Below are 26,410 nucleotides of genomic sequence, written 5' to 3' on the forward strand. Positions count from 1 at the left end.
AAGATTAAAGAATCCTCTCGACTTTTTAGCTTTATTGATTCCTCGAGAGTAATTCATTTATTATTTATTATATTTATATATTATTATAATTTTTTTATATAAATATAAAATTAATAAGTTGTGTGTGAACGAATATAGGCTCTGAAAAAGATAATTATATCTCTCAAAGCGTTTTTTTTTATTAAATTATTTTAAAATATGCACTGTGTAATTCGCGCGTGTGAAATATTTCTTTACTTTCTTCAATGTATGTAATATATATATATATTAAAAGAGATCTTTGATTGAGTATTGACTTTTTAATTTATATAATATTAAACCATGGAATATGATATATAAAAAGGACAAGCCAAAACATATATCAAATTATATTAAAAAATATTTGAGATGATAAAAGAAGGGGATATTAATACAAATATATATATATATATATATATATATATATATATATCGAAATATATATTAATGATCTTTTTTATTGAGTTCTTTTTAAATGCTAATTTAGTTTTATTTTATATAAATACATACAAAGCATTTTTTACCCGATATTATTCATCATTCATGAAGTATGTATAATATGTAGAAACTTAAATTTAATTTAATTTAATTTAAACTTAAATAGAAATTTTATATTCGAGATATGTAATATTTTATTTGTAACAGTTCTATTATAGATATTTATTTAAAAGTTTATATTCACAATTTATGTAAATTTTCACAGAAAATAAATGTTTTTGAATAACATTTTAAATTACATGGAAGTTACGTTAATTCGAGAGATATTACGTTTTAAAATATAAAAATTTGCCACATAATTGCAAATGCGTACGATTTAAAAACCTATGTTTTATAATATATATAAAATTCAAACTGAATTTTGAGAGTATGTGTTTGTAAATTATTATCAAAACTGTTACAAATGAAATAGCAACACTTAAAATACAAAATTTCTAAATATTTAATTTTCTTCATAGTATTCAAGTGTCTCTTGGACGAAGGTATTAGAAATGTATACAACGTATGTATTTATATGTAATATTTTAGCTATATTAATATATACTATATATATATATATATAACTTTTATAATATTCTTATATTCTTAATTTAATTTTTTAAATATATACCATAATAATCACGTATAAGAAATAAAAAATGAAATTAAATCTCAACAATTTCAAATTACATAAACAAATAATATATTTTGCAGCTTTTATCAAATTTGCAAATCTAAAGTTTCATGTACTAACAATCGAGAAAAAAATTTGATTTCTTTCTAGTTTATTTCTAATATGCATTCCGCTTCTTATACGTATTATTATATGTCTGATATAATTTTTATTGATCATATTAAAGAGACTGATCTAGTCTCTAATTGAAATAGGAATTTGGTACTCACCGATATGATAAGCAGCGAAGAGATTCCAATATATTCCGTTGGTCTGTAAAATACAAATACATCCAAATTATACATATAAATATATAAGACAATGATTACAATAATTTATATTTTAGAAAATATTTATTATGCAAAAATAAAATTTTTTATTTAAATAATATTTTCTTAAAAAATTTAATAAAAGAAAACTAACAAAATTTCTCCACCAAATTTTTACTAGATATAAATTTTTATAAAAAAATTCTATGAAAATAAAAATTTTCAATTCATATATAAATAATATAAATAACAATAATATAGATAAAATATAAATAATATATGACATATAATTAATATAAATAAATAATAAATAATTAATATAAATTAATATAAATACCATATGTATATATTCTTTATATTTTGTAAATAATTACTGTATCCCTCCTTGAAAGGTTATATCTTAAGATTATAATAATAACTCATTCATTTATTCATTCTGTCTCTCTTTCATTCTTCAAAAGTAAATAAATAATAAATCAAATAGATTATGAAAAAAAAAATTGCTTACCCGCATGCAATTGCTCCGCCATTTTCTCCTATCCTTCTTCCTTTCCTCTCCTTCTCCTCTCGTCTTCTTGTCTCCACTGTTCCTTCAAGTTCACCAACAACCACCACTGCAATCGTTCCTCCACTTTCTCAACACTCAATGCAGAAACACTACATATTACAATCGCGCGATACTTTGTACGACACTCCACGACGTTAATCACGCGCGACGCGCACTTTATTACATCGAGGCGGAAGAATGACGTAAAAAAAAGTACGTAGGGAAAAAGATTGCGCCGAGCTACGCGCGACACCTGCACGACTAATTGGACGAACGACGCAGGGAATTCGAAAATTGCGCGACCAATTTCACGCGTCACCCGCCGCGGCGATGCTACACCTGTTGCTCCTAACTGCACTTTCGCACACACTATCCGCACTTTAAATAAATAGTTCTTTAAATAAATACGTTGGCGCGTTTTAGAACGATTACTTTCTTGTGTTATAATACGAGAGAATAAATACACGAGTCATAATTCATGGTAAATATCCACGGGAAGTACAATACCCAGAAATGTGAGATCATCACTTTGCTCGCGCGAGAGATTTCGATCAAATTAATTATATATTCTAATATTATCGATATACAAATACTGAATGCTACATGATAAGCGTTAAAAAATAAGATTTGTATGTTATTTCATATTTCCCGAAAATAGTTTAAATGAGCAAATTATTATACATTTAAATTCAAAAATTCGAACTAACTATACGAAATATTCTAATCGTCAAGCTTTAATTTCATTAAAGAAATATTTATCTCCTTAAGTTATATTCTAAAATATTTCCTCTTCGAGACAAGTTTTATTCAAAATTAATCGAAAACACTCGAGCAAGTTTCCGAAATCGAGTAATTTTGTCTTAGAAAGGACGTTCTGGAATGTGATATGTAAATATGAAATAACAATACGTTATAATTTTCTACTTGTTCCAAACCTTACTTTTGACTGTGAATAAATTGCTGAGATATCTGCTTCGACAAATATCTGCTTTAAATAATCATCCTCGATGTATTTATAAATCGTGGGAATCAATTATTCGCACGGACTGAGAAATAATCGTGCTTCGAGAAATAACAACGCGACGTAATACGAAGCCATCTTACCCGCTCGAGTCTCGCCGTCAGACTACAAGGTTACCATGACGACAAGTATGTGTGTTTGTTTTTTGTATACGCCGCAAGAAAGCGCCAGCCCGCCAGCCGAGCCGCGAACGCAAAATATTCAACACGCATAAAAAGTAAGTACGTCAAATATATTTTCCGTTCTTTTTTTTATATCAATCTTGATGAACGGACTATTATCGTATAAGCACATTGTATATTTTTATATATAAAGTTTGAGCACGTTTTCGTTGAATTAATCTTCTAAATAATAATTGAGATTTAATTGAGATTTTCATTAAGGTTACGCGATCAAAAATGAATACAAGTGTTTTATTGAAGTAAAAAGAACTTAGATATTTTTTTAATAAACAAAATATATTGTTGTACATTTATCTCATATACATATTATAAGATATTTGTTTTAAATATCCCAAATTTATTTGGTATATTTTACTTATCACGTAATTATAACATCAATATAGTTCCAAATATTTTTTTAAAAATCGATTTATTATCAGTGTAAAAAATAGGTTTAAATAGGCTTAATGTCTTATTGATATATTATGATTAAAATAATATTATTGCACATAAGACATTAATGTTTCCACATTATTTATATTCTTTTAAAATTCCCAGTTATAAAATGATTTATATTCTTTTAATTCTCAGCTGTAAAGTTATAATTAATGTGTTGATATTAATTCACTGATTTCTATTTATGTAGAGTATATTTAAAACATCTTTTAATTATATCTTCTTGAAAAATATTATTTTGGAGGTTTTATTGATATAAATAATGTATATAAAATAATTTACAAATAATGTTATAGTATTTGAAAAAAGTATAATTCAATTATTACATTTTTTCGATAACATTTAATACCATTTTTTTTTATTTATTAAAATTATAAAAATCTTTATATACATATGCATATGTAACTGAAAGCTTTAAAATAAAATTGTTCGTTAAAGTTAAAAGTTTATTCAAACTTAATTGATAAATATAGTTTCGTTATATCTATTTGTTTTTTTATATAATATTTAATTTGTAGAAATGTTTCAGTTTTTAATCGTTTATAATTCAAAAACTATCGAAAACTATTTTTCTTCATTTTTTTAAACTGGAATATCTTAAATATCTTCCAAGATATTTATTTTCTGAAAAAAAAGATTATATAACTCATAGTGATTCTCTCTCTCTTTCTCTTACATTTTCAAAAAATTTTTTATTTTTTAATTAACATATCTGTAAATTATATTATCTGTAAATTGCATTCCTATTCTAATTCACACGTATGATTTTGTAAATATTGTAGAATTCCGAATGCTTATTTCTTCACTTTTGAGGGCGATGTTGATATCCTGAATGATCGCTTTGCAACGCGATTTTGAGCGCGTTATCTCGAGAAAAGGAGCAGAATCGGATGAAGAGAGCACCAGCATCATCGGCTCGAAGAGTAACGAGGTTTCCCCGGTTGGTTAATCCGCCGCGGATTGGATCGCGCGAAAACACGCGCACTAACGCGGTTTTCGGCGAGCTCTCGCCCTTCGCCCTTTTGCTGCCGAAAGTAGCGGAACCGTCCGAAGCCGGTTGACATTCCGATCGTGTATCGTTGCGCTTTCGAAAAATATATCGCGTATATATCTGCTATACGTGGTCGTCGCTCTGCTACGCAAACTTAATTGAGAAATCCCGTCCGGAAAGCTATTCTTTTAATTTGTTGAAATACATATCTTCGATATATCATTTAATTTCTTGCTTTGCATGAAATTAATGATAAATAAAATGTTTTGTATCATCGGTAATTTCCGTTAAAATATCTTATGCATATGTCAAGTATCACGTTTTATTTTCTTATTAATCTTTATATATTTTTCCGAATTTAAAAATGTTTAATCTTTATGTTCTTTATTTACCTTGTGTCTTAATGCATATTTATATTAAAATATTTAAAATTAAAAAGTTTTTACTAGATAGAGAATAACGTAATTAAATTTTGATAGAGAAAAGAGATTACTCCAGTTTCCACTGTCGAATAAATACATCTATATTAATAACTTCCATTAACATCTGATATATTATGAAGCCATATATTTTGTTGAAATATTTATACATTAGTGAATAGTATAATATTAATCAAATTATATTTATAATATTCATCATTCGTATATTATTATATTATTTACGATATATAGATGTATTATCTATTTATAGATAATTCCGATGGATGGCTTTTTTATGCAAATGAATAGGACGATCCTTAATGTTACATTAAGGGTGGAATGGGTCGACGGCAACCGGAAATGTATCCAGGATGTTCTTTGACGCCGCCCTATCATTATCGGCCGCTTTGCCAGATTTATCGAAAGTGGTTCGGCACGTGCCAAGTGATCATTACGCCCCCATCATTAAGAGCCAGCGTGTATTTGTTTCGAATCGCATTTCCGTATTTACTCGTTTCTCGTTACTTCTACTTCAAGCATGTAATTACTCAATTACATCCTTTAATACACATGAAGCACTAATTTCAAAATATCTTTCTTAAAATCGTGTTCTGTAAAACTTCGAAAATATTATCGTAATGTTTACACGTTACATATTATTTACAATTTACATTCCATTATATTATTTACATTAAAATCATAATAACTTTTAATATTAATATTATTAATAACTTTTTTATCTAATTTAATATATGACTTAAATTTTAGATCTGTCTGAAGCCCAGCACCGAAAATTCTCTTCTATCGACTGACACAGGTCCACATATAAGTACGTACCGACGAATGGCTTGTGCCAACTGATGAGGCGGAAGGCACCTAAAGAGATAAAGCAACGAAACGGAGGGACGAGACATAGAGGGATGCTTAAGATGGGAGGAAGTGAAACGCCAAGAGGAGTAAGACGGGCGGTAAGAAACGTAGGATAGACGAGAGAGACGCGGGTGCGGGAAGAGGGAAGAGAGAAATCAACTTTTATTTGCCCGGAACGTCGTTAGGGGTAAGTGGAGGACCGTGAAGGGTGGCCGGACGTAATGGCGCCCTCAACCCAACCTCGACTCTTGCCTTCCGGTATCCGTAGCGTGTCTATCGTGCCTCTTTATCCCGCTCACCCGATCTCCTCCCCGCGCGTGTCCGTCCCCCTTTTTATCCCTCGATCCGTGAAGCTCCCGCATTTCTCCGTCCATCTATGGACGAGTGTTTGTCCGTTATCGAATTGGCGCTGGTCTTGGCCAAGACTTTCACCGGAAGTAAAGTGTCGCCGGACTTTGATAGATGAAGTTGTAGAATCGAAAGATTTTACGCGCGCTGTAAATTTTTAAACTTTAAATCTATGGTATATGTTAAAATTTAATCTCTTTTTTCTTACATAATATCAACAAGTATATTTATAACAAATTTTAAATTGTGTACGTATAAATTGTAAAATTTATTTACATATTGGAGCACAAGGTTTATATTACAAGGAATATTCTAATGCAAATTTTATTGAAAAACACAATGCTTGTGGTTCACAATCTAATAGACCGTGGAAGAAGCGATTAATTCTCGAATGACACTGCGATAATTCCGATCCTGATTCCCGACCAGACATATTACCATCACAATGGCGCACGAAAAGAAGGGTGGGCGGGACGACGGAATTGCGATGTCCGGCGTCCCGACGCCCCGAAATGCCACTACTTTTCTCATCCACGACGCCCAGTCGATTACACGTATCCCCCAAATGCATTTGACTTAACCGTATCTGCTGGCGAAATGAGCTTCGTATTTTATATTTGTTTGTGCATCTTGTATAATCTGCAAAGATTCCCAGCATCCTGTGTGTCGCAGAGAAATATAAAATTTTTCGTTAAATTTTCAAGGAATAAAGTAAAAAAAAGACTGTTTTTCACACAACAAGTGGATTCGTTTAAATGAATTCATAGAGTTTTTAAATAATTTGAATCTTTTTAAATACGATTTATACCTAATATTTTAACGTTCCTGAGTAAAGAGAGATGAGAGACAATTTTGTTATGATTTTTCAAGATACTTTAATCCGTAAAATAATAAAAACAAAAATGCTATGAATTAAATATTTCTGATAAAAGACAAAAATTCGCTTCTTACTAATAATCTTATTAACACAAAACGTACGTTGAGATGAATTTAAAAAAGAAGATAGAAGTGAATTGCTGGCAATTTAGAAAATTAAGAGACGCGATGTACATTTGCATATAAACGCATTTATATTTGAGGGAAGTATAGCTTCATTCTCGCAAGCGGTAATCAATTAATCGCGATCCCTCTTCTCGACGCTATCCACGATCTTATGACCCGTAAGCTTAACACGGTAAATTTAACGCGTTAGACACACTCGGTAAAAGCTACCGGGTTGCCGGTCGGCAGCGTCTTCCACCCGTCATCCGTATGGTCACGTGCCGTCTGCTTCGCGTGCATATACACATTTAATAGCTGTCGGGACATTATGCTCCATCGCGGGGGCTTTTGTGTATAAAATAAGACGTTCCCTTCTCTCGCGCGTCCGTGGCGGAAGAACGAGAGGAGCGAGAAGGGACGGAACTCGTTCGCAGGGGACGAGGGAGAGAGAAAGAGAGAGAGAGAGATGGCTCGGCAGATATTACGGCGAGTAGCTCCAACCCCAGACTTCCGTCGTGATAAATTAACAGGAGCTTACGACGCTTCGTGCCTCTTTGTCAAAGAGCGAGACCGTCGCAGAGACGCTCAATCGGCACTGATGATAATCAGCCATTGTTTCTTATCTAGGTGATTTATATCGCGGATCTCCCTCAATGTGTGAGTTTGCAAAAATTAATGCTATACCGAGTGCTTGATAATATTCTCTAATTAGTAATCTCGCATTTCTTCACCCTTTTTCCTACTCGTGGACTTATTACTACCATATTTTACTTATACATTAAAAAATACTTATATACATGTATTTGTTATAAGTATTATTGTATAAAACAGTAGTAATTAAATTGTAGTTGTTTACAGAAGAAAAATGTGCAAAGTTTAAAAATGCATTATATAATTAAAAATAAACTAAGAGAGAAAACAATGTCCCATTTATGTCGTGTAAAATCATCGGCTAAATGCAATTTAATAGAAACTCATAAAAATATTTTCATTAACGTTACATAATCGTTTAGCCGAGGTGATTAGTTTCTGGACAATCTGACCGCGGGAACAATGTAAAGTAACGAGATTTCACCCGAGGGAAAACGAAAAACAGTATACTGAGCCCCGAGCAGCGAGTAACGTAAGTAAGCGGCTTCGCAACGTGTGTAACAAGCGATTATTTATTTAACGTGGGGTAAGACGTAGCCTTACCGTATACGCCCTCCGCGATACGAAATTTCAATAGACCACACGCGAGAATTCGCGGTAATATAACCTCATCAGAAAATGTAGCGGGGCGAGCCAGCCGTGCGCGAATAGATAATAATAAACGCGCGTTAATAATGAACGGGGGTTAGAGGAACGAGGGACCTGGCCTCGAATATGTGCGCCCGTGAGCGTACGTATGCGTAGTGCCCCTCTGTTAATGGGATTCTAATTCCAGCCGTTATCACCGACATTGGGTTTCTTCCAGCGAGTGATTCGGTTTTAAAGAGCTTTTACAATACTCGACAAATTTAATCGTTAATAACAATGTCATCGGTCGATGTCGATTAACGTATTAAATATTTCTTAAAGCCATATATTTGCCTCAATTATATCTGAAGCGTTTGTCATTTAATAGAATAAAAGAAATAACCAGGCGTTTCTGGCACAATTTATAAAAATTTATCTCGTATAGCAATATAATAATTTTTATGTAAAACAAATATCGTGTTTTTATAGGAATGTTAACAATTATTATTTCTCGTCATTTAAAATTTATACTTTTCATTTATATTTTTTTTCATATTTTTTTATCCGTTAATGCTCTATATATATATATATATATATATATATATATATATATATATATATATATATATGACATAATAATCTGTGTTTAAAAAAAACTTGTTTAACATGTCGCAGCTAAAAAATTAAACGACAACCGCATTGCGTTGCTTTCGTAAGAGTGTCTTATCACCAGTAACCATCAACGATCATAGTAGTGTACGGCCGCGTGTCGTATAGAGTAGTAGTGGCAACGAGGGTAACGAGAGACGGGGGCGAACTAGCACAACCCCGGAGGTCGGGCTATCATAATATAGATTAGCTCATATGGTTCCTCCCTTGTGTTAGCTCGGATCTGGCTCATAGCCTCGAGTGCTCCGGGATTCACTATTCATACACGCGACAATTAGATAGGCATTACTCCGTACACACAGTACTCCCCAGTGCGCTCACGTGTGTGTATGTGTGCGTATGTATATGTGTGTATATGTGTGTGTGTATGGGATGGCACCACGAAGCTCCGAGTTGGCTGAAACCAAGGATCGGCGGAGGAGGGGACAGTGGATAAGGGGTGCGAGGGGGGATGCGCGCGGCCTGAGTCAACCCCTAAGCCAGTGTAAACACGTTTTAATAGAGGTTCGCTCGAGCGGTTATAATAGCTTCGCGGATGTAGCGCGACCCGGCCGCCTCTCTTTCGTTCTTCCCCTCGTTTCCTCACCCCCGTTTCACATCCCCACGAATAGTCTCCCTCCGATTCGCGGCTTCTCGTCCCCTGGTCCTTTTCCGCAAGCGCCAACGTCTCCTTAGCCGTGGCGTTTCGTCGGTTACGCCGGTTTCCTCTTGCTCTTCGATTATACACGCACTCTGCGTCTTGCGAATTTCCCGTCGTGATCCTGAAACGGGACAATCTCGTATTAACTGAGAGATGATTGCGATATTCTATTTACGTTATTGCAAACTGCTCATGTATCTACGCAATCGGAGAAGACAGTTGGATATGACGCATCGCGACTCATGATTTATATCTTTTTAGCAATAGATTTCCCAAACTTATATAAAGGATTAATCTTACATACATCACAAAGTTTTTTGTATATAGACAGTGTAAAAATTTATCTACTATTTTTTTATATGTATATACATACATGTTTTGCCTGACAAAAAAATTTCGCAAAAGCTTTTATATGCAATGGAAAACATTAACGAGGTTTTACATTAATGATGTTTTTAAAATACAAATTCGCGTATACGAAATTAATCCTTGAATTGGAAAAAGAAGATAATTAGATTTATATTCATTAATAATTACGCGAGAAATGATTAGATACATCTATCTTTATAATGTATTAGAATTTTAATCACATTGAGATAAAAGAGCTACATATACATGTATTTTCTTTTTAAAAAAACGTGAATTTTCTGATATTTTTATAAAACAAAGAAATCTCTACTTTTCGACGCGCCCGAAAATGACGATATTATGTTCTGTGGTCTGGTTACGGCACATATATAAGGAAATCTCAAAGATGAGTAGTTGGCGGAAGCTTTATCGACTTAAAAAGTTTTCAGAGAATGCCGCGGCAGTAACGTAAGTCGTCAACGTGTAAAGAGGCCGAATAAAAGCCGCTCATTTCGTCCTGAAATCGTTCCTTGTCGCGTTAAAAAAGGATCACATCACAGTACAATTATATCGGGGAAAATGATCTTTGCATATAGGGGTAGGCCGTGAATGCAGGCGACCCGAAAGAGGTCGGATGCTGCCGCGCGGCACCGGTAAAAGCTCGTATTTAGACATTTCGCCGAGACTAAAACGACTTGCCGGGAGTGTTCAAGCGGGTGTAATATACGCTCCACTTTTGAAAACAACTCGGAAGTAGTTAATCACGAAAGTTTAACCGGAGCTGTAAAATTCTTAAGAAATTGGTCGACAGCGTACTCGCCGGTAGCTCGAGAGTACCTTTAGATGGGAGTTATTCGTTGCTGGTGGAATTTCAGCTTCGGCCACGTTTTGATTCGCGCGATTGCGCCTCTAGTTATATTATTAACACTGTTACTGATATTTGTATTAAGAAACAAGAAACTTAAAATCAAGAAGAGTTAATAAATTGCCGATATATGTATGTGATTTTATAATTTACTTATAAAATTAATCACTTATCGTCTTATCTGAAAAATTAATATTGTTATAAAAACGATATTTATAAAATCTTATAAATTTATGAAAAGCCGAAAATTCTCATTCGAGAATATGCATGCATAATTTTAATCATCGTCCATCAAGCACCTTAATCGCTTAGACAGAAATGTAATATCTTGACTGCATTTATGTGATTATTAACGCTCATTAATGCACTTCACAGAGAAATTCCATCACATTAGTTTGATATTACATTTTCATTTGATTGCGTTTAATGTTTTGCCACCGTCAGTACAAACGTACGAAATATTCGCCATTAAAAACGATATGTGTACATTTCAGCGTATAACGGATAAATTTAAATGGAATGAAGGAGTGAGATCCGCGTAAAAGTTATGCATATGAATTTTATACCACCACTATATCGGTAACATTATGTTTGAGAGAGTTAAAAATATTCCGATAGATTTTGCGCGAAAATTCATGCATATGTTAATTATAATTAAAGCGTCGCCTTTCACACACGAAAAATTCGATATTACAACAACGAGCGTCCTGTAACAAACGGCATAATTTAAACAGATATATATTTACAATAGTTATAAAAAAATTATTATTTCAAATTTTGCTTGTATATACACGTTACTATGTTATCGGGTTATATATAATTACAATATAATAAATAATATCATAATTACAATAATAAATAATCAATAATAAATAATATAATAATTATTATTACTACATTTACACGTGTGCAAATATATTAATATTGTTATCATTATATAAAAGATATTATTATAATTGAATTGTTATTATTATTATATGAAAGATTTAATCTTGTTTTTAGGCTTACTTACTTAGGTTTTTCCAGGTGCAATTCACCATTTTCGCGAGTTCGTCACTAACCGGAAGAAGAGGCGCATTAATAGCCGCATGTGTACGTATAGGAATGAACGACTCTTAAGTGTCGCGAGTATGAGGGGGCCCCATACAAGAGTCGTGGATGGGCGGGCGCCTCGGCGTGGAAGAAGAGAACCGACGTATAGGGTGGACCGGGGAAGAGGGGGAGAAAGGCCTTCAAGTTGAATAATTCAAGCTCTCATTAGGGCGACAAAAGCACCCTGATGGATAGCTGCTCGACTCCACTGGCTGTCGTGAGTCCTCCTATTCGCTCGCGAGAGTGCGCGAACCCACCGAAACGCGCACGCAGAAGGGTGTCCCAGAATTGTACCTCGTCCGTTCAATCGCAGATTCAACTGCAGCCTAAGAACATTTGAATTATTTTTTCAATCGTTCGAAATGAAACGAGCGATTATTTAATATCGAAAATTAATCACAGAAAGAATTGTACATTGATCCATTTTTAAAAAATTTTTCTTGTCTCCTTTATAATTGTTGAAAACAAATGATTTAGACTTATGTCGTAATAGAAAAAAAAATTACAATTAAAAGTACCAATCAACTCTTTTGCAGACTTTCAGATGTATTGTAAATATAATAATCGCAGATATAATATTTGTGGAGTTCAAAAATATCGGAAAACATTTTACAGCATATAAGAAAAGTAAAAAAAGATTTATACATATTTTTAAATTAATATTAAGCGAAATATTTATATATATTTACCTCAGCAAATGTACCTATGAAAACTTGAGATATCAAACAATACATTTTTCAAACATATGTGACGAATAATCTCCCAATTCTATTTCGGATCCTTAATAGAGGCCATGATTAAAACGACACGCGATGGTGTGGGTTGTATCCTGTGCAAATGCGGGTAGAGTTTTCGCGAAAAACTCCCTCCTTCACGTTTTTCTTCCTCTCTTTTCAGTTCGTTTTCTTCCACCCTCTCACGCCCCCTCTTGATCTTCTTCGTCGCTACCGACGTGTTCACCCTCCCGCCTTTCCTCCGCCATCCTCGCGGCGCCCTGTTTTATTTCGAATGTTCTTTCATTTCTTAAAAGGTTCTCTCGCTGATAATTAGCACAATGCGCGGCCGCATTAATTATTACCCGTGCTAATTACCCGAGGATAAATCGCTCGGCAAGGGGTGGCCGGCGAGGCGAGAGAAAGAGAGAGGGAAAGAGAGAGAGAGAGAAGGAAAGAGAGAGAGAGAGACGGGTCGGGGCAGTGGTGGAGGGAAGGGTGCACGAAAGACTGGAAGCGGGGGAGGCCCATTACCGTTATTGCTGCAACAAACCGTCCAACAACAGCGATAAATACGAGCGAGAGGCTGGCGTTACAAATGTCTCTCTGAGTTATGATTATTTAGCGCGCTCGCGCGCGCTCTCGCTCATTCGCCCGTTCGTTGGTTCGTTCGTTTCCGCAACGGTTACTTCCGCAGGTTTGTACAGGACGTTTCAGAAGGGGAGAGTTCGATATTTATTCGCGAGAAATGATAGTATCGTTAATATTGTCATTTAAATTGAACGCGATTCTCGTTTCGTAGCCATTTCATATAGTTTTGACGAAAGAATAAAATCATGAGAACAATTTCTTTTCCAGCAGGGAAAAACGTTTTGACATTTTGAATATAAAATTGGTATTTTGAGGATAATTTATAATATTTTTTTATAAAAAGTATTGAGCATTTTATCTTCAATTTTACGCGGTTCGCAGAATATAAAAATATTTGAGGCACAGTGCATGGCAGTACTCCAAGCAATATATATTAAAGAAAAATTTTGCATTTTATTAAATTAAATTATATGTTTTGTCCTGAATTATTATGCATACAATTAATAATATAGTTAATAACTAATAAAATTATAAACAACTTTTATTAGCAAGCTTTTTCTCGTACTTGTCTCACAAATTAGAAACTTTTTTTACACTGATACTGTCGCGCTATTATTATTGCACCCAAAATAATGGCCATTTCTTTTGATATATCTTATATAAATGCCGCAAGTGTTGGACAAGATTTTACAATAGTATTTTACTCCTTTCTTTTCGTCATTTTTTGACACTTTTGCAAAGACTTTATTTGTTACAGGAAATGAAAAGCACCGATTATCTGGTGCTATCGATATTGGCTCGTTTATGTATATTTAAATAACTAATTAATTTGAATAACTTGTTTATTTATATATGTATTATAATATAACATGTGTAATGATAAATGGAATAATACCATATACATGGAATTCGGAAAATTGTTTATGAAATTGCAATGTATAATCGAAATAAATTTCCGATAATATCATCAACTTGTGAAACGATTATTAAACACAAATCGTTTGCAAAACAATTCAAAAGATATCATTTTACATTACCATAGATTTTTAATAATAAGTTTTGCATATAGTGATATTCTTATAAATTATTAGTGTTTTCCTTTTATCAGAAAGATTTGTATTATCTCAACAACAATTTCTATTCTAAAAATTTTTATTCAAAAATTATCAACTAAAAATCTATAAGTTTTTAAAAAGATAATTTATGTTAATAAAGTTTACGTAAGTTTAGAATAAAGAATAGGTTTTTTGATATGTAATGATTAATAAAAGTATTTAGCTTTAGTGATTTCTGAAAGACAAATAAATTATTAGCAAATCAATCATTAGTAAAAAAATTGTAATAACTACTTATTTTTAAATTTTAATTATTTTAATTATTTTTTAATTATCAATATCATAATATTTTTTGATTAAACTGATTAAAATTTTTTTCAAAATAATTAATTTAAAAATGTAATTGTTATATGAGCAATTTTCATTGCCGACAAGAGTTATTTTATTGATTTCATGGAATAGCTCGCAATTCTAACAATAGTTAGCGTCATTATCTGTCTGAATTTAATTCAATTCGACTTTTTAGTTTGAAATTGAATTTCTTTTACAAAATTTTGTAAATTTAAATTAATTTTTAAGGTAAAAATTATATTAGAAATATTTAAAAAACGCTTTGTGTTATCAAAATAAGGTATTGCATTTCTTTAGGAAATACATTGTCGTGCCATCTCAAGGAATACTTTCTAAACTGGACACTCTATATATCGACATATATCGATATCAAGAATTCTTGAATAAAAGAATTTTAAATAAATGAAACAAATCAAAGATTCGTAAAAAATGTGATGCATATATAGAAAAAAAATAATTATCAATATCCAATTAATAAAAAAGGCATGGTATAGTATATATTATTATTATGTACAATAATATATACTTTGATTATGTTTTATATATATATAATTTAATATATATATATATATATATTATATATATATATATATATATATATTAAATGTTAATATGTTAAAAATATAATAAAAATAAGAAATTAAATAAACTATTATCACAATCTGTTTTTATATTAATCTTTATACTATATTTTTATACGAAAAATTGACAAAAAGTCTAATAATATAAATTTAAAATTATAACTCATTATCAGTTGATATACATAAAATAATTTGACCTATATCGCATTTTGCTTTCAAACATTTGCATAATCGGATTTTAATCAGCAATATTTTAATTTATATCTTATTGATTTTGTCGGTACATCGTAAGCAAATCAATGAAAGAACGGCTCGAAATTGAAGGATCAAATGAATGATAATATCGGCAGCGTCATTCGAGGTTCAGGGGTCACTACTGATTGATAAGAACAGCTTCCAGGGACATTCGTGGTTGTTCGCTTCGGACGAACGAGACCACCCGGATTCCATTCTGTCGTAGTAGTCGCTTTCGGTCTCACGACAGTGCGTTTCGTTAGATTCATGACGTATATTAAGTATTCCATTCTTGTGCGTGCCATTTATTTTAACGTTTCCGTGCTCACAAATTTGTTCGAATTATCCGTCAATTTCTGGCTTGCGTGGGAGCTATACTTTAACAAAATATTATTTTAAGGTTGCAGACGTCAATTGTACGTCAACGTGCTTAATGACAATTTGAAAATTTAGTTTTTAATTAATGTTTGAATTCTATCGTATTGACATTATCTAATCTTATCTCTTTATTGACAATACAATTGATATATTTTGCGATTTTGATAATGCGCTTTCATTGAAATAAGCTTTTCCAACGAACGGTAATCACGTATCTCGGAGATAGTACACGTGTCTAGGACTTTGTACTAAAATCCACACACTTGAATATTTAAAAGTAAGTAAATTTTCTTCCTTTTGATATTATAGATAATATCGAGAAAAACAATAAAGGCAAAGTCTTTTTTTCAAAACGACTTTGATGCACACACACATACACACACAACCAAACTGTAATTATATATAAAATGTAATTATATAACGAATTCGGTTGAGTGCAGTAGTACGCATAGGTGCATTTAAAGGCTACTTTACAATAAAGAACTAAAAGTAAAATAATTGATTCTAATTGTTATCGCATTTGTATTGAATAACAACAGATAATAACTTACTAACAAATTTACTTATGTGTATGAATCATCTTATTACCATAATTATACTATTATAAATTACGATAAATATTGTAAATTATGATAGTTAATGTAGAACATCGTAAATATACGATAATCTTTTAGTGCATTAGTACATCCTACCAAATTCGCTAATAGATCTAGGATATTGAAGGAAAATTTGGAGATTTTCCTCGTAGGTGAGAAAAAATCAATTTTCCCCCCTTGTAAATGAAGCAAGGATAAAGGTCAAAAAGCACACTTGATCCAGCATGCATTAGTTCGGATCGAATTGACGTCCACTCTTTTCTCAGCGTCCGTCTGCATATCTCGCTCTTCGCATGACAGTTGCATATTATCATACAACTATCGCGACGCATATATTACACGTGTTGCGCACTCGCGCGCCTGTTACGATTTATATATTTCATAGCAGAGTCCAAGTTTGCGGTATTGAAAAGTATTCGTCTTTTCTTCATCGAGTAGGGGGAATGAGTAAAGGATCCTGCTCCGATGGTAGAGGAATGGGTCCGCGATGGTAGGGGTGAAAGGGGAAGGGGAGTTTCTGAGTCGCGATAATATAACGCAGGCCTGTGGCGTCTAATTATTCCTATTTACCCGCAGGGAGACGAGAGAAGGGGAGCGAACGCGAAACGGGACGGCACGTTGACGTCCGCGAAACCACTACGGCGCAGTACAGGACGAGGAAGCGAGGAAAGGATGGCCGGTCGTCTTCTTCGGAGCACGCCAGTCAGGATGCTCGCCGTCTGCCTGGTCTATCTTTTCACGCTCCTCGGTGAGTTATCCGCCAGTTGTGGTCCCCCTATTTTTCCCTTTGCCCCACGCCCGCTTCCACCCTCTCCATATAAGATTCTCCCCCCTCCCCCGTTCCTCGGCATGGCACCTATGGGTTTCATCGTCCCCCTGTAGCGCCCCGGCTCCCCTCTCACGTTATGCCAGACCGAAAGTCATTCATTGAAAAATACATCGTACAAGCCGGCCGGAACACGACTGCTCATTGAATACGCGCTACTATTTTTAATCAATTGTAGGCGTTTTCCTGTTTATGAAATTATATAAAACAAATGACGTGCAACAATTTTTTCATTATTCATTTTTCAAGATAATGATTTTAATTACAAAAATAATGCGTCAAGTGTGGGTAGTTATCTATATATATATGTATATCTCGAATCTGTTTTTGCATATTAATATATATATTAGCGATGACCTCTGCTCATATTAAGAGAACAGCGAGGAACTAACCATGATATCAAATATTATAAATATCATATCAAAAACCTTATATAAAAAAATTTTTAAATCGTACATGACTTTACAGGAACTTTATATATTTTAATAATCAAATCAATCCTTTTCACATTACTTTAACATGCAAAATGATTTATCTCGAAAACTAGAATCGAAATATGTTTAATAAAGAAACTTATTTCTTATTTTCCATTTGTTTTTTTTCCACAAAAAGTTATTTATATTTTTATCAATCTATTTTTGACCGAGATATGCACGTTTATAAAACAGAATTCTTTTCTTACAGGTTCGTACTGTCAGATGGCACCAGGTAATTGTTTTTTGAAGAATTATAATAAAAAAAGAGAAAAAAACATCCAAAGCAATATTATAAAAATTCATTGAATTATTTAAAATATTAATCGGTCGATATCTTGTCGAGACGTTAAAAAAGAATCACACGCAACGCCCATTCTTGCCCATCGTGTAACATGGACGCCTCGTGAATTAACGGTATTCAGTGCGACGCGTGTACAGACGCACGCACACATACCATCGTGCTCGCGTGTGTCCGTACGCACACACGCACACGCGTATCCGGGATGACGTGCATTCTCTCCTGAATCTGTTCGGTAGTCTAGTACGCTTGTCAGTCGACGCGCAACGCGACTCGCGATCGGTCACGTTGCCGAGCGTCCGATTCATAAGAATAGATATACAACTACCTCACTACTATCAGCTGCCGCGTGAATTACGCAATAATTTGCACGATGAAGAGTATCAGCTGGAAATTGTGCATAATACTTGCAGCCGTAGCCGGTGCCACCAGAGGCTGGAAAATAGGAAGTGGCCACAAATACAGATTAACGAATACTCTGATCTTCAGAGAGGTCGGATCAACTGGAGCTGACGTCGGCTTTCAACTGACCGGTGAGCTGGACATCACCGCTGTATGGCAAGATCCTAATGATCTTAATGCTTTTCTACTTAAGTTTAAGGTATGATCATTTTTCTTTAATTTGAATTTTTCGTATCTCAACGCAAGATTTATCGCCGGCGTCACATTATTGTATATCTGTATAGTTTTCATTTAAATTTTATGATCGCGTGCAAAATCGTTCGTGGAATTTTTCTATGGCTTTTTTATATAATCTTGTAAATTTTTTGCCAATATATATCATATTTTATTTATATTTTGCCGATATATATCATATTTTATGTCAAATTTATATTATTTTATTGTAAACTTTATATGAAAAAATTTGTGACTCATTTATTATATTTATAATAATTTATTAAAATTTATTATATTTATATTTATATGAAAAAATTTGTGACTCATTTATTATAAATATAATAAATGAGTCACAAATTTTTTCATATAAATATAAATATAATAAATTTTTTTATGATTTAAATTATTATTTTAAGTTATTTCTATATAGATGGGAAGAATTATCTATATAAATAATATAAAGCATTATACATATTATGTTTCACGTATAAATATGCTATTTATTGTAATCGTATAATTCCACAAGCAGTTAAATATTAATATTTCGATATGCCCAGCACACATTCAATTTTTAAACTTAGATAATTCAGATAACACCGATAATCCAATAATAATATATTTTAAAATTATCAATATATATATATATATATATATATATATATATGTATGTATGTATATATGTATGTATGTATAAATTCTCATAAATATCTTGCGTTAAACTTGCCACGTGTAGATTTCTATTGTACATAAGTAAAGTATTATTGAAGTTGTACATCTGTTTCACACATGCCTCATATTTTTGTCTTTTTTATGTTTCTTCAGAATGAACAGATTGTATATCTGTAGTGTATCACAAAAAAGGAAATTTTTTAAAGCTTTTATACCAAAAATCTTTTGAAGCTTTTATCAAAATAGAATAGCTATTTTTAATAAGAGAAATGCTGTGAAAAGCATATTTAGAGTTTTGATAGTCAGAAAAGATTATGTCAAATGTTTACCGGATATTGATAACCCCGCATTTAAGAGTGATAAATTATTTCTTGAATACTCTTTGCGAGGAAAATTTCAAATCAAATTCATTACTAAATTAGTTATAATTATAATTATTTATAATTTGTCGGTAGTTTCAATATCGTGAAAAGATTGAAAAGAATATTTATATTTACAACATACATATTACTTACATACTTTTGCGAGGCATTTATCATACACAAGAAAAAATTCAAATAAATTATTGGATGGATAAATATAAAATAATTATTACGCTAAGTTAATTAAATATATTACACACATAATGTTGATTTAAAATAATTTGTTTATCATTTTATATATTTGTGAGAAATGAGAGGAAAATATTTTACGTGATTTCATTCATAGAGTGATTCACAAGTTTGTTTTAAACCGAATAGAAATTTCGATATAAACAATTTTCGCATATTTTAATTCCCATGATCTTTCCACTCAGAATTTTTCACTCTAAACTTTGATATGATAAACATAATATATTTACATAAATATTCTTTCAGCTGCTATCGCCGCAGTTATGGATCAAATCTCGCCGAGCTCCGGCACCAGAGGGTTTCGTGGAGCATTCATCCAAAGTGAATCAAGTTGCCGAGAAGCCCTTCTTCGTGCTCTGGCGACGCGGGGATATCGTGGCAATTTACATAGATTCAGATGACAACGCGTCATCCGCGAATCTGAAGCGCGGCCTGGCAAGCTTGTTTCAGTACCGAACGCTCGACGACGAAGTGCGTCAACGTGACGCTTCCGGCATCTGTGACGTGGTCTACGTGTCCACCGGAGAGAACATCATCGAGAAAAGAAAGACTGCTTGTACGTACGATACGTTACCGCCGCCTCGACGACATCCGAATCCGGTATTCGCCGTCAAGCTCGAAAGTTATCGCAATTCCACATACCTGCTGACGCAATCGCTACTGCCGGAGCGTGTGCTCGATTATGAGGGACATAGGATAACCTTGGCATCCAAGCTGGACATCGGCACGAACGTTCTATCAGAAAGAATATTAGAACAGGCGCCGGAAGTCCTGAGCGCGAGCGTTGTTCAAGCGGATTCCGCAAAGCATGCAGTAATGATGCTCGAGCCCGGATACAGAGAAAGCAATATCGAGCTACAGCCAGAGCCCGTTACATGTCCTAACACCGGATGTCCCACGGTAAAACTTACGGTCAAATATCCATGTTATCGGGCGATAAAATAGAAAAAGAGAGGGCGAAATTGATTTTAATTTTAATTATTATATATATATATATATATATATATATATATATATATATATATATATATTTAGAAGTACTTCGAAAATCGAGAATAAAAGTAATTATTTAAATCGTAAATCATTTTAATAAATTTTTATTTAAGATATCGATCTAATATACTTTGTATTTACTTGTTAATATAAATTTTTATCTAAGATATCAATTTAATATATTATTTATTTACTTGTTAATATAAATTTTTCGTGATTATGAAAAGTAAATAGTTAAATTAAATAATATCGAAAAAAGGGAAAGAGAGAGATAATTGAATAAATGGAAAAAAGACGAACCATATTTCCAAAATTATAGATTGAGAATTTAAAATAGTTTCTAGAAAACAGTTGCCAAACATTGTTAATAAAATAATATAGATATTAATATATTATAAATACTTATATATAATATGTTATATATAATATATTATAATTGACAATGCTAAAGAATGCTATTAAATAATCAATCTGATTCAATGTGATTAAAATATCAAATATTGAACAGCATTATTTAACAGCATTTTAAGTTTTAAAAATTCTAATCGATCTAAAGCGGTCCATCTATTATGAAATTATCCTTCATATATGTATGATAATAAGAATTATTAAAGATTTTAAATAAATATTTCAATATTTTAGTGTCTTACATACTTTATCATGGATACTTATGTATGTCTCATTGCAGATTGAGCAGACAATCGAGGAGTATCGTGAGGCGCTTACCTTTTCCACGCTGGGTACAGCGAAATCCGCATCGGCCTTCCTCAAGCTTCTCCCTCTAGTCAGAAACGCCTTACCGGAGGAACTGCACAAGATCCTGAAAACGCCGCGCTATCGCCAGATGAAGATGCAACTGTTGGATGTGCTTGGCTCCGCATCTACGTTGCCTGCTCATCAAGCGGCCATGAAGATTCTCCGACAGGACGAGATCGGCGATGAGACCGAGAGATATTTATGGGCTCTATCTCTTTCGCCATCGCCGAACATCGATGTCATAAAGGATATTCTCAGGCGCTCCGAGGAGACGATGCAAAACGATAAGGTATCCGAGACCTATGCGCTTGCTGCGGGCGCAATGGCGCGGCATTATGGCTCAGCCGCAATAATCGAAAAGGCGAGGATTAGTCTGGAACTGGGTCTGGATACTTGTAGCAGTGAAGACTGTAAACTTAAGTTTCTTCGGGCTTTGCGAAACCTGAAGAGTCCAATGGCAATTCCCACATTGTTATCGCACGCGTTAAGCACCAAGAAAGCCATCAGTGTCGCCGCTTGGCGAGCCCTGGCAGTTATTCCTCGTGAAGCTGTAACTGACGAGTTGAGGGACGCGGCTCATAAGGTTTTCTACCAAATCGGACCGCGAAGGGACAGCAGCGCGCGAACAATCGCGTTGGACATCATCCTCGAGAGCGATCCTTCCGAAGATATTCTGCGTGATCTCGTAAAATATCTAAACAGCAACGACTCGGCCTATGAAGTCCGCAAGTATTTGAGTCAACGACTGGAACAAATTGCTGAAAGGAACGAGCGATTCGCCGGATACCTGGAGAATTTATATATGACCGGCGGTACGACGGTTAATAATTATCACGTGCGAGCGCAAAGAGGTCTCTCTATTGCCTTCACGAGGCACTTTTTGCGTTCACCCGAGACCAACGGTTCTTTGGTGACCATTCAAGAGGTAAATTCTGGTCTGCTGAAGCACGGCATTGTAGACGTCGTGCTGGAGACTAACAATCAACGGCAAGCGATGTTCTCGCTGGGATTATTCGCGGGTGGTCTTGGCAGTTTCGTCTCGAATCAAGAAGACGAAGCGGAAGCTGACGAAATGGCTACTGCCGGTATGGAGATAGATTTTCTCGGCGTTGGCATCCGACCGTTCGTCTTCTTTTCTGGTCAGGGAGAGCTGATGAGCCATGTCTGGTCTGGCACGGCATCTGAGAGGACCCCTGCTTTCCAAGCTCTCGCTTCTCTCTATAGTCACAATGAATATGTGCCATTGGCATCCGGTTTTGTTGCCGAGGTCGACATTCAGGGCGCCGTGAGCTTTGACTTGGCCGGCCAGATCCAGCTGAGCTTATGGTCGAGAAACGCGCAGTCCTTGGTGGAAATGAATGCCGGTGTGATGGTCCACGGTGGTACCAGGATACATTCGAGTTTCGTGCAGAGTAAGGCGGATTTCTCGATGACAATGGAGCCTAAGCTCGAACTGTCCACCAACTTAGATTTCTCTGGACCACTATCGCTGTGTATGAGGCTCAGCCAGCCGGCCACTACAGTGAAACAGCAGTTCTATAAGATCGAGAGAATAGCCGGCAGCCGGCACAGACTGAGAAAGACACGCCGGATAAAGATTCATTCACCTGGCAGGTGTTATAAACTTAATCAAAAGAACAATGAAATGTGCACGAAATTCGCGTTTAGTTAACATTCTAAAGATTGTTCAGTTTTTTTAATATTAGAGAGATGATCGCGATATAAAACTGTTTTTTTACCAACTGTTTTTGTGGACCTCTTTAATGTAAGGATAGTGTAAAGATAGAATTTGATAATGTGACAGCGTTTATACATCGGAGACCGATGAATAACGTTACACTTGGACCTCAATATAATGCTTGCAATTAATTGATATTACTGACTTGAATGCACTTAGCGATAAAAGAAGAAAATTAATATTGCCATAATAATTTAATTATTTAATAATAATATTTCCTGATGGAAATATCATTATTTTTTTCAGGCTCTCATTTTATGTGTTTGACGGCAACTTTAAAATATAACTTATATCTTTGATTATTTTTTTATTAACGTTATCTCTATTACTTCGCATTCCTCAACTTATTTTTATTAACATTACAAGATACAATGCATTTATTTTTTTCGAAATCCATTATATCGAGGCTCAATGCTATTCATATTTTATATTTTGTACATTCATTTCTACAAAGTAAGCGTTAATAAAAAAGGAAAAGGAAAAAATACGCACTCTCTTCGCATGACATATGATCTCAACTATTAACGACAACCACATTCAGAGACAACCATATCCTCATAGCCGTACTCGTAGGTTAAAGTACCACTGGCGTCCAGATAAAGTAGGCTCGTAGGTGCCAACCTGGTGGGTACGCAACAAGGTCTGCCGACAAATTTGTTACCGTTGAGATCCTCGCTAGCCTGAAGAGCGCCATGTATCAACGTTTGCACTATCGCGTGCTTGGTCGGACTAAGATGATCGCCAAACGGAAAAGAACACTTGCCGGAGCATTGATAAGCCTCGTATCCGGGTGGCGCGACTACCCACTCGTCGTAGGCGATCAGAGCGAAATCCACGTACATCGGACGTCGACGGCAACTGTTCCGACGTCGTCTGCGCGGCGTTTCTTCGCCCCACTGATCCTGGTCTTCCTGTTGATCTTCCGCGGATCGACGATGGCGCTGGATTTCACCGGTCTTGCTGTAATTCAACAGAAGGATCGGACTATCGCCGTAAGGGCGATAGGTCAACCTGCTGTGAACGTGAAGTCGGACAATATCATCATTGTTCCTGCCGGTGACGGCGGACGTGACGTCGAAGGCACGCCAAGTATCATCCCTTCTCGATCTTAAAATCTCTTCGCTTCTGTTCTTCGTCGACAGATCATTCAATGATCGCACCCGGATTATCGCACCGGCTATTCCGAGCAACTCTGCTGCCTCCAACGTCTCGTCGATGTCGACTGACGGAATCACGAACTCCAGAATCCTGCCGCCATCGCGAAGCGGACCGGAAGTATGCACCGGCTGAATCGCACGGACGACATCGGCGTCTGGACGCCGATGGTACAGCTGTAGCATGTATCTAGACAGAGTGCCCTGATGTTTTCGACGGACGGATAGTCTTGCGTCGATCCTGTCGAAGGGAGGACGACGCGGAGTAGTCCATGACGAAGATGATGAAGACGATGATGACGGAATCGATAGATCAAAGTGGATCAAAGCTTTCGCTCGCATACTCCAACGACTGATCGATCCAGTCTTCCATAAGCAGCAGGCGAAGAACGTACCAGCGCCTAGTAGCAACCAATAGTGTCCGGGGATAAGTCGCATGATAAATTTCTGATCTTCCTCGGAAATAGAAGCGGAATAGCGATAGATCTTAAAGAAATTCCGACGAGATATATCCAATATTGCACCTTCAATGCAAATATACTTGAAATGGTTTTGATATGTATATTTTTTTAATAAACTTGGACAAAAACTACAGGAATCGCGACACTCGTAAAAATATGAGATGTAATTATTTAACAAATATTTCACTTCACAAGATTTCCATTTTTTGTCAATAAAATGGAAGTATGTACAATACTTTTTTAACGTTTTGTTTTTTGCCAATTCGTCTTTCCTAGAGGAGAAACGATCGAACGATTACCGATGCCATCTCACTTTGAACTGCGGACGTCGAGTCCTTCGGAGATGAGTAGCTCGGTTGAAGGACCGCTCTCTCCAAATAACCACCAATGAAAGCTTTCGAAGTTACCGCCTGGAATCCCCTTATCAACTGCAGACTACCACTCGACTGAGCGACCCCAAATACTTACCCTGACATATGATATTCTACACTGTGTATTAATCATACTAGTAGGTATCTTTACCGCTTCCGATAACGGCAAGGAATTATTTCGTTATCTCAAAGGATCTTTCTAGCTTTACGTCGCATTAGCACGAAGGGTGATTTTAATTTATCAAGAGCCATATATAATTATAATGTTATTAATTTTAATTACACATTACATGTGCATCGTTCCCATTTTCTTCTCCGCACAAATATATGTATATATTTTGCTTATAAAAGTTTATAAAATTATTAAATATAAGTAATTCAAAAGATTTTAATACATGATTTGAATAATTTAATTTTGAAAAGTTTAAACAAAAATTGTATATTATCTGGCAAGTATGTACAACAAATTTTTTGCCTTAAAGATGCATCCTTAAAGATATTAACCTAATATTTGCTATATTTTCTATATACAACGTAATTAATTTTCATACTATTATAAATCATATACATATATTTTTATGACTCTTATACTTTATTTTATAATATTCCCACACCGTGTTCAATAAATTTCCTTAAATTATATTTCTAATTCTCTTCATCAAAGAAAGAGGAATGTATAATTTAGATTTTGCCCTCTCATAGATTCTAGTTTAGGCAGTCGTGATTCTTCTTCAACGCATTAAAAAGAACAAAATAGCCAACTGGAAGATAGGGGTAAGGGACACACCAATATGGTAATGCAGAGATGCATAGCGTACATTTTCCTCCAGCTGGCATCCCGCGACGATAAGCGGCGATTGCGCGCGCGTGCGCCATA

General features: G+C 34.4%; 2 protein-coding genes across 2 annotated transcripts; one reads left to right on the top strand and one right to left on the bottom strand.

The window, feature by feature from the left end:
• The first annotated feature begins 15,785 nt into the window (after positions 1-15,785).
• On the top strand, positions 15,786-24,041 carry LOC105249278 (microsomal triglyceride transfer protein). Its single transcript, XM_011254605.3, has 6 exons — positions 15,786-16,243; positions 17,139-17,310; positions 18,073-18,096; positions 18,576-18,763; positions 20,307-20,960; positions 21,742-24,041. Exons 2-6 carry the CDS (start codon positions 17,235-17,237, stop codon positions 23,479-23,481), a joined length of 2,682 nt encoding a protein of 893 aa, XP_011252907.1. The 5' UTR covers positions 15,786-16,243; positions 17,139-17,234; the 3' UTR covers positions 23,482-24,041.
• On the bottom strand, positions 24,023-25,112 carry LOC105249279 (bone morphogenetic protein 2). The gene has a single exon (XM_011254606.3). The coding sequence runs from the start codon at positions 25,041-25,043 to the stop codon at positions 24,069-24,071; it is 975 nt and encodes a 324-aa protein (XP_011252908.2). The 5' UTR covers positions 25,044-25,112; the 3' UTR covers positions 24,023-24,068.
• Between the last annotated feature and the right edge of the window lie 1,298 nt (positions 25,113-26,410).

This window comes from Camponotus floridanus, unplaced genomic scaffold (assembly GCF_003227725.1).
Source record: "Camponotus floridanus strain SB8 unplaced genomic scaffold, Cflo_v7.5 scaffold76, whole genome shotgun sequence".
Lineage (NCBI taxonomy): Eukaryota > Metazoa > Arthropoda > Insecta > Hymenoptera > Formicidae > Camponotus > Camponotus floridanus.